This window comes from Condylura cristata, unplaced genomic scaffold (assembly GCF_000260355.1).
Source record: "Condylura cristata isolate star-nosed mole 26May11 unplaced genomic scaffold, ConCri1.0 scaffold00023, whole genome shotgun sequence".
NCBI lineage: Eukaryota > Metazoa > Chordata > Mammalia > Eulipotyphla > Talpidae > Condylura > Condylura cristata.
The window spans coordinates 34,568,482-34,580,094 of record NW_004567124.1 but is presented as its reverse complement, the minus strand read 5'-3'; the positions used below and the strand labels follow the sequence as shown (position 1 = coordinate 34,580,094).

The 11,613-nt window shown below is 41.0% G+C and overlaps 1 protein-coding gene across 1 annotated transcript in view; it reads left to right on the top strand.

Annotated features, from left to right (window-relative positions):
* The window catches only part of HMG20A (high mobility group 20A), a 69,979-nt gene extending 59,313 nt beyond the window's left edge, over window positions 1–10,666 (top strand). The window contains exons 7-10 of the mRNA XM_004688001.2: window positions 3,327–3,402; window positions 4,091–4,306; window positions 4,960–5,102; window positions 8,175–10,666. Of these exons, the coding sequence (XP_004688058.1) occupies window positions 3,327–3,402; window positions 4,091–4,306; window positions 4,960–5,096 (429 nt within the window). The 3' untranslated portion in view covers window positions 5,097–5,102; window positions 8,175–10,666. The remainder of the gene's footprint in view (window positions 1–3,326; window positions 3,403–4,090; window positions 4,307–4,959; window positions 5,103–8,174) is intronic.
* Window positions 10,667–11,613: the final 947 nt, after the last annotated feature.

Here is an 11,613-nt window from a genome sequence, read left to right as displayed (position 1 = left end):
AAAAAATGAAAACAGTGAACAACTATAAACCAGAGACATTTTATGGAGTTGGAAGGGAGGGGATCAGAACTGGGATGGGAAGAGTGCAGTGGACTGTGGTGATGGCACACGGGTGAATTGGTGGTGGGAAGCCCATGGGAATTACAACTGAGATGAAAAAATGCACAAAATGAAGAATGATGTAAAAAAATAAAATTTAATATTTAAAAAAATTAAAAACAAAAAAAGAATAGTCTTTGCACTCATTTCAAAAATTCTAAGACCTTGGAAATCTCTCAGCCGACCCCCACATTTTACTGATGAGGGAAATGTCTTGCCCGGGACGGTGAAGAACCTCCTGGAGTCATTTAATTAATTATAGAGACAAAAGTGTGAACAAAAGCCAGGCCTCTATAACCCAGTTTAGCACAGCTGCACCTGCCACACTGTATGGAATAAACAATGTTGTGAGTTAAAGAGGGCATAGATTCCTGATAACAGCAAAATTTGTTGCCAGTTAAGACAGAAATTATTTCATTTGGCTATTGTAAAAAAAAAAAAAAAAAAAAAAAAAAAAAAAAACACCTGTTTGTATTCCTAAATGGAGCTAAGATGCCTGAAACATTGTACCAAGGCAGATACTGGAGAGGGCAGAAAGCAAGGCCAACACAAAAGCCATTCAAGCCGTTCTGCATGTCAGCAAGGCCCTGCAACCTGGTGCACTGTATCAAGAATGCTCCCCAAAGGGAGCTTGAGAGAACATACCGTACTCGGAAGTTCAGGCCAGAAGCCTGGATCACAGCAAAACAGGTTCAGCTCAAAAGTGCCTCTGTTCTATTAGTATCTACTCAATATATAGATTGGAAAACCAAAGTGAAGAGTATTTTTGTTCCTCTCACATGAAAGGCCAGCCCACTAGACCCAGGAGTCAGTTAGTCTTACTCTCAAGAAAGTGTCTGCCACTCATATAAAGACTAAGATAGAAACAATAATTTCGTTTCCCCTTTAATTTATGAGAAATGACAAAATAACACTCAGTCTGAACAAATTAGACCCTTTCAATGAAGAGGTAATGAAATCCTTATGATTTTAATCCCTCAAGCCACCCTTAGAGCTGCTTAAGTATATCCGAGCCCCCGGAGGATGCTCTTCATGCCTCGTAATGTACTCAGTAATGGAGGAGAGCTGATGGTTTTTATTACCACTCTTCCGTTAAGTAGAATTTCTCTGTTGCCTTTCAGAGACTGAACAGTTTCGCTTAATTGCTTTGGCATTTCTTATTTTATACTCTAAATTCTGTACCAAGGGATGGGAGGCATATTTTTCACTATGTGGTGCTCTCCTCTGCCCTTACATAGGTAGCTTGTTCTGAACTGCTCCAGTGAAGATATGATCAAGCCCCTGGAAAAGGCTCTTGGTGTCATGGTGATGGCAGCCAGGCATCCTCACCTACCTACCTGATAGGCAGGCATTTAGACTATCTAACTGACACCGTACGCAGTGCATGGGGGACTGAGCAAGGGTGAGGCAAGCAAGTCATAAGACTTGATGCTCACGGTCAATGGATGTGGGCTCAGCGCTTGGAAGTGTTGGGGTTATGTGTCATAAGATTTGTGTTCTGCAGCAGTCTGGTAATGGTGAAAGCCTATGATCAGCCAGTAAAAGGGAAGGCACTTTGAAGTATTTCTCAAACTCCTTCCAGAACCAGACTTGTTTGCTTATACATCAGTTCTTTTTGCAATCCGCAAAGAACTGGTTCAAGGTAGAGCTTTGAATGTTGAAACTGGCATTTTCAATAATTTTGTTGCTTAATTTTAAGTTGTTCTGAGAAACTTTGCTTTCTTTTAGAGATTAAAGGTGGGGTAAAAATTCAGTGCTCTGTGGAAAGTGGAATTTCCACGGGTAAATACACAGTTTTTCAGCATCCTATCTTAGATGTCTCTCTCAGTCAGCTGCCATGAACAGGCAGTTCATACAGCCTACCCCTACAAGCCAGGCACTGATAAGAAAACAGAAGCTTGGCCTTCAGAAGTTCCTCCTAGAATGTCCATTGCTTAGCCCTCTGCTGGGCACCAGATTGTCTTAGTGTTCAAAGATAAAAGACACCACTAATGTAAGAGTAGGAAAGATCCCTTCTGTCTGATGGTTTCTAGATTTGTTTTTAACTTTTCTTTATGTTACAAAGGCTTTGGAACCTTCACTTTTCACTATCAATTTCCTCAGTACTCATTTCCAACTGTTCTCTTTATCATCTTGCATTATGCAAAAATTTTAAACACTGTGCCAAGACATTTATAGTTTATATTCATAATGCTTTCAACTCCAAATTCATTGTAGAAATTGTAGCCAAAGCATCTTGAAATATTGACTTTATTCATAAGGATCATTGTGAAATATATTTTACAGTGGCTTTGTGAGACTTTTAATGACTTGTTAGTGAATAATTTTAGGTTTTGTTATTCTTCTGTGTCTCAAATAGTCATTGGCTTTTTCATTTTTCGAGCCTAGTTATTTCTGACTTCTTAGTTTTGTTTGTTCCTGTGTCCAAAGAAAATCAGAAAGATCCCCAACTAGGTTGTCACTTGTAGTATCAGTGCCTTTATTACTGCTCGTGGCTGGTGGTGCTCGGCTTAAAATTCTTAATGGTCACTATGCACATTTAGATTGGACAGTTTTATCTCAGAAAACATTGTGTATGCATAAGCAATAGAAACAAATGAAAAAAACACACCAAGGAGCTCCCTGGTAGCCCAGGGGTTAAGTCTTAGTGCTATGACCCTGATGGCCTGATCCAATCCCTGACCAGGAAGCTAAACCACAAATAACGCAGCAGGCCTTTCCTGTCTCTCCAGCCCTTTGCTCCCCTCAGCAGTGTATTTCAGTGGATCTACCTGCTCTGCTCCCCACTCTGTCTCTGGTGAATCCTCTCACCCCTGCACCTCTGGCCTATAACCCAGTCTTATGCAAAAGATAAAAACCACCTAGAAGGTTCCTTTCTCTATTTCTGCCTCACCATTTTTACAATTGTGTTCTCTTGATTTCAGAGCACAGCAGTGGCTGTACTTCCAATTTCTCTAAGCAATAGCTTCTGAATTCTCCACTAGGGGAATTTACAAAGGTTTGTTTCAACGTTTCTCATTGCACAGCAATTGTACACATTAGATACCTGAATGCTTAACTCACTCGAGCTCCATAAAGGTTCCCTTCCAGTGAAAAGGTACTTTTCCTTCTTGACACATACTCCTCCTCACCCTGTTGTTTATCAGAGAGAGACATGACCATTGTGCCTTCAGGTACTACTACTTAATTTATAAAGATTTAACTGTTTTGTTACTCTTGGTTTACAGAAAGAAGCAGAGGTAAAGGAACGGTCTGTTTTTGACATCCCTATATTTACAGAGGAATTCCTGAACCACAGCAAAGGTGATTACAAGAGTGTCATGTTCTGTTCCTCAAGTCTGTGAGAGGGGATGCAGTTGTCAGGAGGAAGTAATTGTTCAAAAGCAGTGGTTGTGCGTTTCCAGACCATAGGACTGGTCTGGAAGAAGGAAACTGCTTCTGCTTACTTCATCCTCTAATAAGCAACTCAAAAGATCAGTGAGAAAAAGCTGTCCGTTTTGTTAAAGCTGCTTTAGTCTCCAGATACAAGGAAATAAATTACCTCACTAATTCACTTGTGTTCAGACGCTTAGCCTGGAACCCTTTGTACAAATGAAAGCTTATTTGGACATCCAAAATGTAAAAAGAAAAGGCAAAGCTGATCCTATTAAAGAAAAGGACCCACAACTGTTCTTACCTAGTCTCCCAGGATCCCCTTAATAAGTCTCTAGGGTTCTTTATTGCACAGTTTAAACAACAAAACAAAAATTTTGGAATTCCAGTTTTTCCTTGCAATCTTAAGCATATAGAATATGACCATCTTTAAGAAATAAACTCGCTCTAGGGAGCAGGCGCCTTATTGCTGAAATTGCTATCGGAAGGCCATGTTGAAATAAGGAGATGAGGTGGGGCAGCTAATTAGAGATAGCTAAGCAGAACTTCCAGTTAGAGTCATTAGACTCCTTGGAGACTGCTGGTGTTATATGTGTTCTTTGTGGGGTGTGCTTCTCAGCCCGGGAGGCAGAGCTCCGCCAGCTTCGGAAATCCAACATGGAGTTTGAAGAGCGGAATGCAGCCCTGCAGAAACACGTGGAGAGCATGCGCACGGCCGTAGAGAAGCTGGAGGTCGACGTGATCCAAGAGCGGAGCCGCAACACTGTCTTACAGCAGCACCTGGAGACCCTGCGGCAGGTGTTGACCAGCAGCTTCGCCAGCATGCCCTTGCCTGGTATGCCATCCCTCACGGAGCGCGCTGGTAGGGGGGCCAGGGAAGGGACAGTTTATGCAGGTATCAGTGTGGTGAAGATAGGTCTCCCTCAAGAGGAAAATCAATGCAGTATTTTACCCTCGCTTCCCACAGAGTTTTCTGTGACTCATGTAATCTCAGTATTGGCTGTTGGCTAAAATATAGAATTTCAGGTTGTCCAGTCATGTAAATTTTTCTTCAGTTAAATTTTAATATAATCGGCTTCCTTCCTATTAACTTGATATTCAGAACATGGAAAATAAGTGATAAATCCTGAATAGAACACTTTTCTTATGTATATTTGTTTGCTTTTAGATGCTGTTCTAGTGGAATAGAAGAGGAGATAAATATTAGTATTTCATATGTACAGTTTCATGTTGAGAATAGTCATAGCACAAAGCTGGGAGATTCTCTTTTTGTTTTACTATGTAGCTACTGTACAGCAACTCTATAACCTATTTATTTAGAGTATGCAGATTAATTTAATTTTTTTGAGGTTTACAAGTGTCTCCTGAAATCTTGTTTGTGCAGAACAGTTAGAATCACAAGTTCTTTTGATGTGGATTCACTTAACTGTGTTAGCGCTGAATTGAATAAGGAGGAATTTCTTACTCTTCCCTCTTATTTCACTTCAGGAAGTGGAGAGACCCCTACAGTGGACACCATTGACTCGTATATGAACAGATTGCACAGTATTATTTTAGCTAATCCCCAAGACAATGAAAACTTCATAGCTACAGTTCGTGAAGTTGTGAACAGGCTTGATCGTTAGGGAATGGTGAGTGTTCACTGGGTGATAATTCTGTGACAGCATGTCATCAACTGTTCATACTGCTAAAACCTTGAAATTACATGGAATAAATGAGCTCCACACTCAATTCAGATTCCTGTTGCATGGTTGCTAAATGTAGTAAACTGTGAGAAAACAGAATCAGGATAGTTTGTTCTCATGTGTGCCTCAGCATGGGTTAATGGACAGAAAAAGCATCGTTGCTATAATTGGGCCTGGCTTCTAGCTCTGTCACTCTCCCACTAGCGGTATTCTCAGGTGTTTCTTTCCCAAATGGTTTTTGAAAAACAGGTGAGAAATCTCAAGGAAATCAGCTCCAAGATAGCACTTACAATGTATTACTTAACTGTTAGTTTTCCATTTTTCTAGAAAATACTAATGATCGTTTTCAAAATAGTCAGCAAGACATTCCAAGTCAGCCAGTAAGCCTGTGTAAGGAGCTTTTCATCCACCACTCAACATCAGTAACTGTTATATGTTACATGATAATGTGGACTAACCATAGAGTGACACACTTACTGCCCTGGTTGAACAGATTAAAAAATAAAACTCTTCAAGAAGTAATAAAAGAAAAAGAAGATTTTTAAAAATATATTCCACAAATGACTTTTGTAGTGTGTGTTACAGCCTTTCAGAAAGGTAAAGGGCACATTTCCATGATATGATCGTATATATATATTTTTTTAATTAGAATTAGCATTTGTTCACACAAATTGTTAGAGATTGGGTATCCTTTAGTGTGCCATCCCCCAGAATTGAGAGCCCTTCAGTCTGTCTACCGAATTGTATTTTACCTGCAAGTATGCTGTGTGGAAAGCTTAGGGGGGACCCTGTGGAAAGGTGACCACATGTGGATGCTAATCCAAGAGTAGACAGCAGAATAAGCTCTTTAGAATGGCAGGTTTGTTCTGCAGGAACATAAAGATCCTCATCATACATTTATATTTAACATTGTTTGGACCTTTAGTAACATGAAACATGTAAATAAAAAGCCTGCTTCTTTATCTAATGAGACAACATCTGCTAACAGAGACAGGGGCAGTAGTCTTTATGCTTCTTGGTCGTGCCCTAAGATGATAACTGTACTAGGCAATTCATTATACTTTAGCCTCAGCCGTGCTCAGACTGGGAAAGGATTACTGTCCTTCTAGTGAGTGACCAGATGGAACGAACTATACTTCTAAGAGATGGCTGGACTCCCTGCAGAATAAAGAAGTGGCATTATTGCTGCTTCTTATGAAGGGAACAGCTTGTAAATCTAGGCCCGGGGTTTTTAGGAGCTCATCAGCCTTCTCATTTTCACACAGTGTTTTCAATTAGCACTCTTACAGGCTTGAAAAGAGAGAGCTGGGAGAAACAGTGTGGAAGATTGTGAAAGAACATAGTAATTGACAGCATGGTGTTTCCTCACATAGGTATAGGGCAGTCATTGCAAGTTTGAGCCAAAAGTGGTTTCCTTTTTGAGTATTTTGTCAGTAAGGCAAAAATCTTAACCTGCCTAAAAGCTAAGAGTGATACTCTCTCCTTTCTGAGGTGCCTTTCAAAACCTACAATTTTAAATCTGTATGTATTTTGCCCTTGAAAAATTAATACTTGAAAATATGAACCATTTTATTATTATTGATTCTTACACTCTGGCTGGTCAAGTATGGCTAAAAATGGGTAGTTCCCCACACCCCCCAAAACTGTCCAATGAAACAATTAGAAAAACTATGATTAATTCTAGTTTGGCTCATTATACAAATATGTACAAATAGCTAGGCCTGATGTCCCCAGCATTTATGGCTAAGTATGGCTAAAAATGGATAGTTCCCCACACCCGCCAAAACTGTCCAATGAAACAATTAGAAAAACTGTGATTAATTCTAGTTTGGCTCATTATACAAATATGTACAAATAGCTAGGCCTGATGTCCCCAGCATTTATGGTGCAATTAATTACTCTGACATGAGCTTGGCATGGGTCTCAGCCACTGTCAGGACCCAGTGAGTAAAGGAAAGCTAATGGCCTGCATGTTTTAGAGGAGCATATTAAAGCTGGCAGGGGCCCGTGGAAATCCCAACATTTTACATAAGAAGAAACTGAATCCTGAAAAATTGAAATGTCACCCTTGAAAAATACCTGAGTAGATGAGTACAAAAGCTAGGAGTAGGAGAAATATAGCTGACCTCTGTTTCATTGGAGTCTCTACAATATTACTCTGAAGAAATGGGGAGGTAGAGAGGTAGGTATAAAAGAAAAAACTTTAAAATCCTTGGAATGAGAACATTTAGATACATAGGGAGTAGATGGAAAAGAATTACAATACAGTAATTTTAATGGTATGAAATTTTGTCAACTCATTAAAAATTATATTTTTGTCATTTTTCTAAGACTTAATTTAGAGAGACAGGTAATATAAGAATTGCCCCAGCTGTCACTTTCTTTGTGGCTAACTAGTAACTAGATAAAAATGAAGCTAGGCAGAAACTGTAGGGGAGATTTCCTGTTGAGATATGAATGCTTTATATAAACCATCAAAATCCATAAGCTGCTTCACTTCAGTTGGACCAATTGATAGATATTTGGCAGAGGGTTGGAGGTTAAAAAAAAAAAAAACTTTTGTGATTGTATTTGTATCATTGTGAAAAAATGTATTGTTTGTATGCACACAGGACATTCTTAGACTTGCAGAGATCCATACTCTTACATTTGAAGACAGTTGGCTTTGACTGACCATATATTCTTTGGACTCAAGTACAGTACTAATTTTCCATCATCAGATTTTTCCCTGGTGGTTGCCCCTCTGTGTTCAGCCGAGGATTTTCCTGCCTCTCCATTGTTACTGAACTGGAGCAGGGCCATGTTTCCCATTGAAATGTTATCGCAGACATCTCAATGAGTTTGCCTGCGTGCAGCACTATGCTCTGTAGTTTACACACACCCTGCTTGCTCCTCGCCTTAACTCCTCTGAAGACAGAACAAAGCATGTTTTTACCCAGAGCCATAACTCTTTCAGGTCAGTGCTTACCTTTGTGGCATCTTTTTCACCCTACTCCTACCCCTTCCCCAATTCTACAGGTATACAGCTCCAGGATGTTCTGTAAGTGATTTTACTTGTGAGGAATGAGAAGCCATCCATGGAAAGCTGAACTGAGTGGAGGCAGAGTGGGCATGCAGATTACTCTGCTTGTGAAAGAATTCCCAGTTACAAGCTCAATGCCTCCACCCCAGGAAGCCATGTGAGGGAGCAGCGAAAGGAACACAGACAGGAACTTCCTTTGGAATCGTTTTTTGTGGACTTTGAAAGTGTACAGCCTCTCCCCTGCATCTACGGTTTCCTGTTATCTCCATTTCCGTTGAAGTGGACCTGCATATATTCTGCTGACCAGGCAACCTGAGACTGATACCGGCAGCAGTGAAGCCTTCTCATTGTTCCCATTCATATAGGACCCTTTTATCAGTAGTTCTCCAGTTTTCATACCTAGATGTCACTTTTTTTTAATGCCCTTGGGGGTATTTTTTAGTTCCTTTCCCTACTCCCACCAAGTTATACATCTCCATTGTCTGACCTGAGCTGGGGTCTCAGCAGGGCTCTGAAGGGAAGCAGCTCTCACTGGACAGACACGTCTTCTCCCATCATCGCCCTGCTGTAACTCCAAAGAAAAGGACTTCTTGTGACAGTGTCTTCTGGAGCCAGGCTCCCTGGGGACTAGCCCTCCCCTGCGGAGGCTTTGTGCTTGCCGCCCATCTCCTTCCTCCTTGGTGCTGCCTGCTGTTTCTCAGCGTGGCTCCTGCCCATACACTGTGTCCCAGCCCCAGGGAAGCTCCTCTGTTCCATCTGTTGGCAATATCTTGTGGAGCATTTTGCTGAGGAAAAGGTCATTGGGAAGCGGAAGAGAACGGTGAAAGTAGTTTCTCATTTGACGTGGAAGGAAAGAAAAAGCAAGTTTATCCTAAGTGAAAACTGAGGGAATCCCTGTCTGCTTTAGACATGCAATTCATGGTGATTGATAGGTAGAAATCTCATTCAAAAATTGTCTCTCGAGCTCACACAAAGGATTTCTCCTGTCTTTTATTTTCCTTCTGTGACCGCAGAAACCATGTCAAAAGGACAGGCTTGCCTTCCTACTCCATTCTTAGGAAGTGATTCTTCAAACACCAAAAGGGAAGAAGGTCTCTGATTCTCACCTCAGGTTTTGGTTTGGTTTGGTTTTGATGCACTAGAGCACAAGGCTGCCAGTTACAGCTGAGATCTTTGGAACCAAAGCAGGGCGTGCTGAGCGCATTGTCTAGGCACCGTGCCACGGAAGCAGGTGGCAGCACTCCCCCTCACAATATGCTCCGAAGTGAGGGTGCAAGCCAGAAACCCCATCATGTGGCTGTTCCACCGTGTCTTCTCAGCATCTCCTTACCTGATTTTTTTAGGCCAAAGGAAATAAAACATCAGCAAAACCACCTTTTTTTAATGTCTTACGTGAACACCCATTAAATTCCCATGCACTGAGGCCCATAGACCACCACTGGGCAGTTTTTCAAAGTAAGAACCCACGTTATTGCTGTGAACCTACCCAACTCACCTGCTTTTCTGTCTTCCTTGTGCCCCTTGCTGTTCCTGTCACTTCCCTCAGAGGCCTCACCTGCTAAGCCCAGTCTAGAACACGTGTCTCTGGCAGAAGGATATTGATATGCCAGTTCTGTAACTTCCTGTCTGCCTCCTGCCAGATGCTTCCTGTCCATTCTTCCTCCTAATATTTCTCTGTATCTCTTCTGTGTTAGTTTTGTGTGATTTTTTTAGAAGTTCTCTTGACCAGGAAAAGCTGTAACTTGGTGCAAAGATCATCATTCCCTTGACTCGAGATAGAAGAACTAGCAGTGACTTGAAACGAGCCTATTCAAAAATGCAGGGGATCTCCAGAGAGCCCGCATTCTGACATTTTTCACCCAACAAGCAGCCTGTTTTTTTTAAGGGCTGCCTCTCCCAGCTACACACCTGAGTCACTGGTGCCTGGGATTCAGCTGCCACAAAACTGTCAGGCTCTGTTAAGGAGATCAGAGTCACCTCTGCTCTTCCCTGTACCCAACTAAGAGGTGGTAAATGAGGTTACAGACTAACACAATACCCAATTCGTGTTTCCCAGTAAACTTGTAGATTTTACTGCACTTACATGTTCTTCTTAAGAAATAAGTTGTTGCCTGTTCAGTGTTATAGGTTTCTTTTTATTAAAAAACAAGCAGCAGTTGAGGAAACTGAGACAATGTATTTTGTTTCTGACAAATTTTAGAAGAAATGTGTACATGTGTTTGGAATTGTTGAGATGCCAAGTTTTCTGTACAAGTGTTTTTGTAATTAAACTTTTAGATTTTCTTTGTTTTTTTTTTAAGAAGTCGATATGCTTGCTTGACATTTGCCTCATTAAAACTTTTCTATGTTCAATCCACCCGATTCACTTTTACCTGCATCGTAAGGAAAAAAAGTCCTACCTTTGCCTTTTCATCTTAAAGACTTTGTCAACTCTGCATTAATCCGGTAACACATTTATTTCACTAATTGCTTATTCAAAATGTGTCTTAGCCTGTTTGAAAATTCAGCTCTTTTAATGTATGCTATAACAATGCAGTGAGTTGTAATTCATTTTAATGTAGCAGTAGTATTCTGGTGGCAACTTGAAAGAAGTCTGATGTTTTTAAAGTCAGTGACTTCAGTCCCCTTGATAATCTGACTTAAGATAGTCTTCTGTTTGACAGAGGATCTAAGGTCTCCTTAAATGATTGCATTTAAAAATAACCATTACTTAGCCAATCAAAATCATTTTTAAGGGAAATTTGTCACTTATTTCCACCATGCTTTTAAAATCCCAGGCATGAGTTAACCTGGTTTCCAAAGCCTGCTGTTCTCCACATCACCCCTGGTGCGGCCTCACACTAGACTCGCCTTGTTCCAACTCCAGCTCCTCTTTGACATGACACACGCCTTGGCTCTTTCACACTGTGTTTGCACAAGCAGAATTAGGTAGCAAAATTGACCTTACTTTGGAAATCTGAAAACTGTTGTTACATAAATGCCAAGAATAACTGAGGTGACTCAGTTAGGATTGGCCCTGACTAAATTTAACAGACACCCAAATCAGCAAAAACTTCTAAAGTGTCTCATAGAAAAACATTCCAGAGGTAGAGTAACAGCACAGTTACTTTCTCAAGGTCACCTCATAGTCCAAAATAGCCATTTGACCATCAGCTGTCATCTGGAATTTTTGGCAGCGTGAAAAAGAGAGCAGGGGCAAAACAGGCTAGGCCAGCTGAGTCAGCACTTAAGAGACTTCTGGAAACCACATTCAACACTTCCAGAAAGCCCAGTCACATGACAAGGGAGGCAGAGAAATGTCATCTTTCTGTAGACATTACTCTCCACAACATAACAGGGTTTAGTCAGAAAGAAAATGAACGAGGAGCACACAATTACCACTAATCTTGTGACTCAGGTGACTCCACCCGTTCTCTGAGGCTGGCCCTACCACAC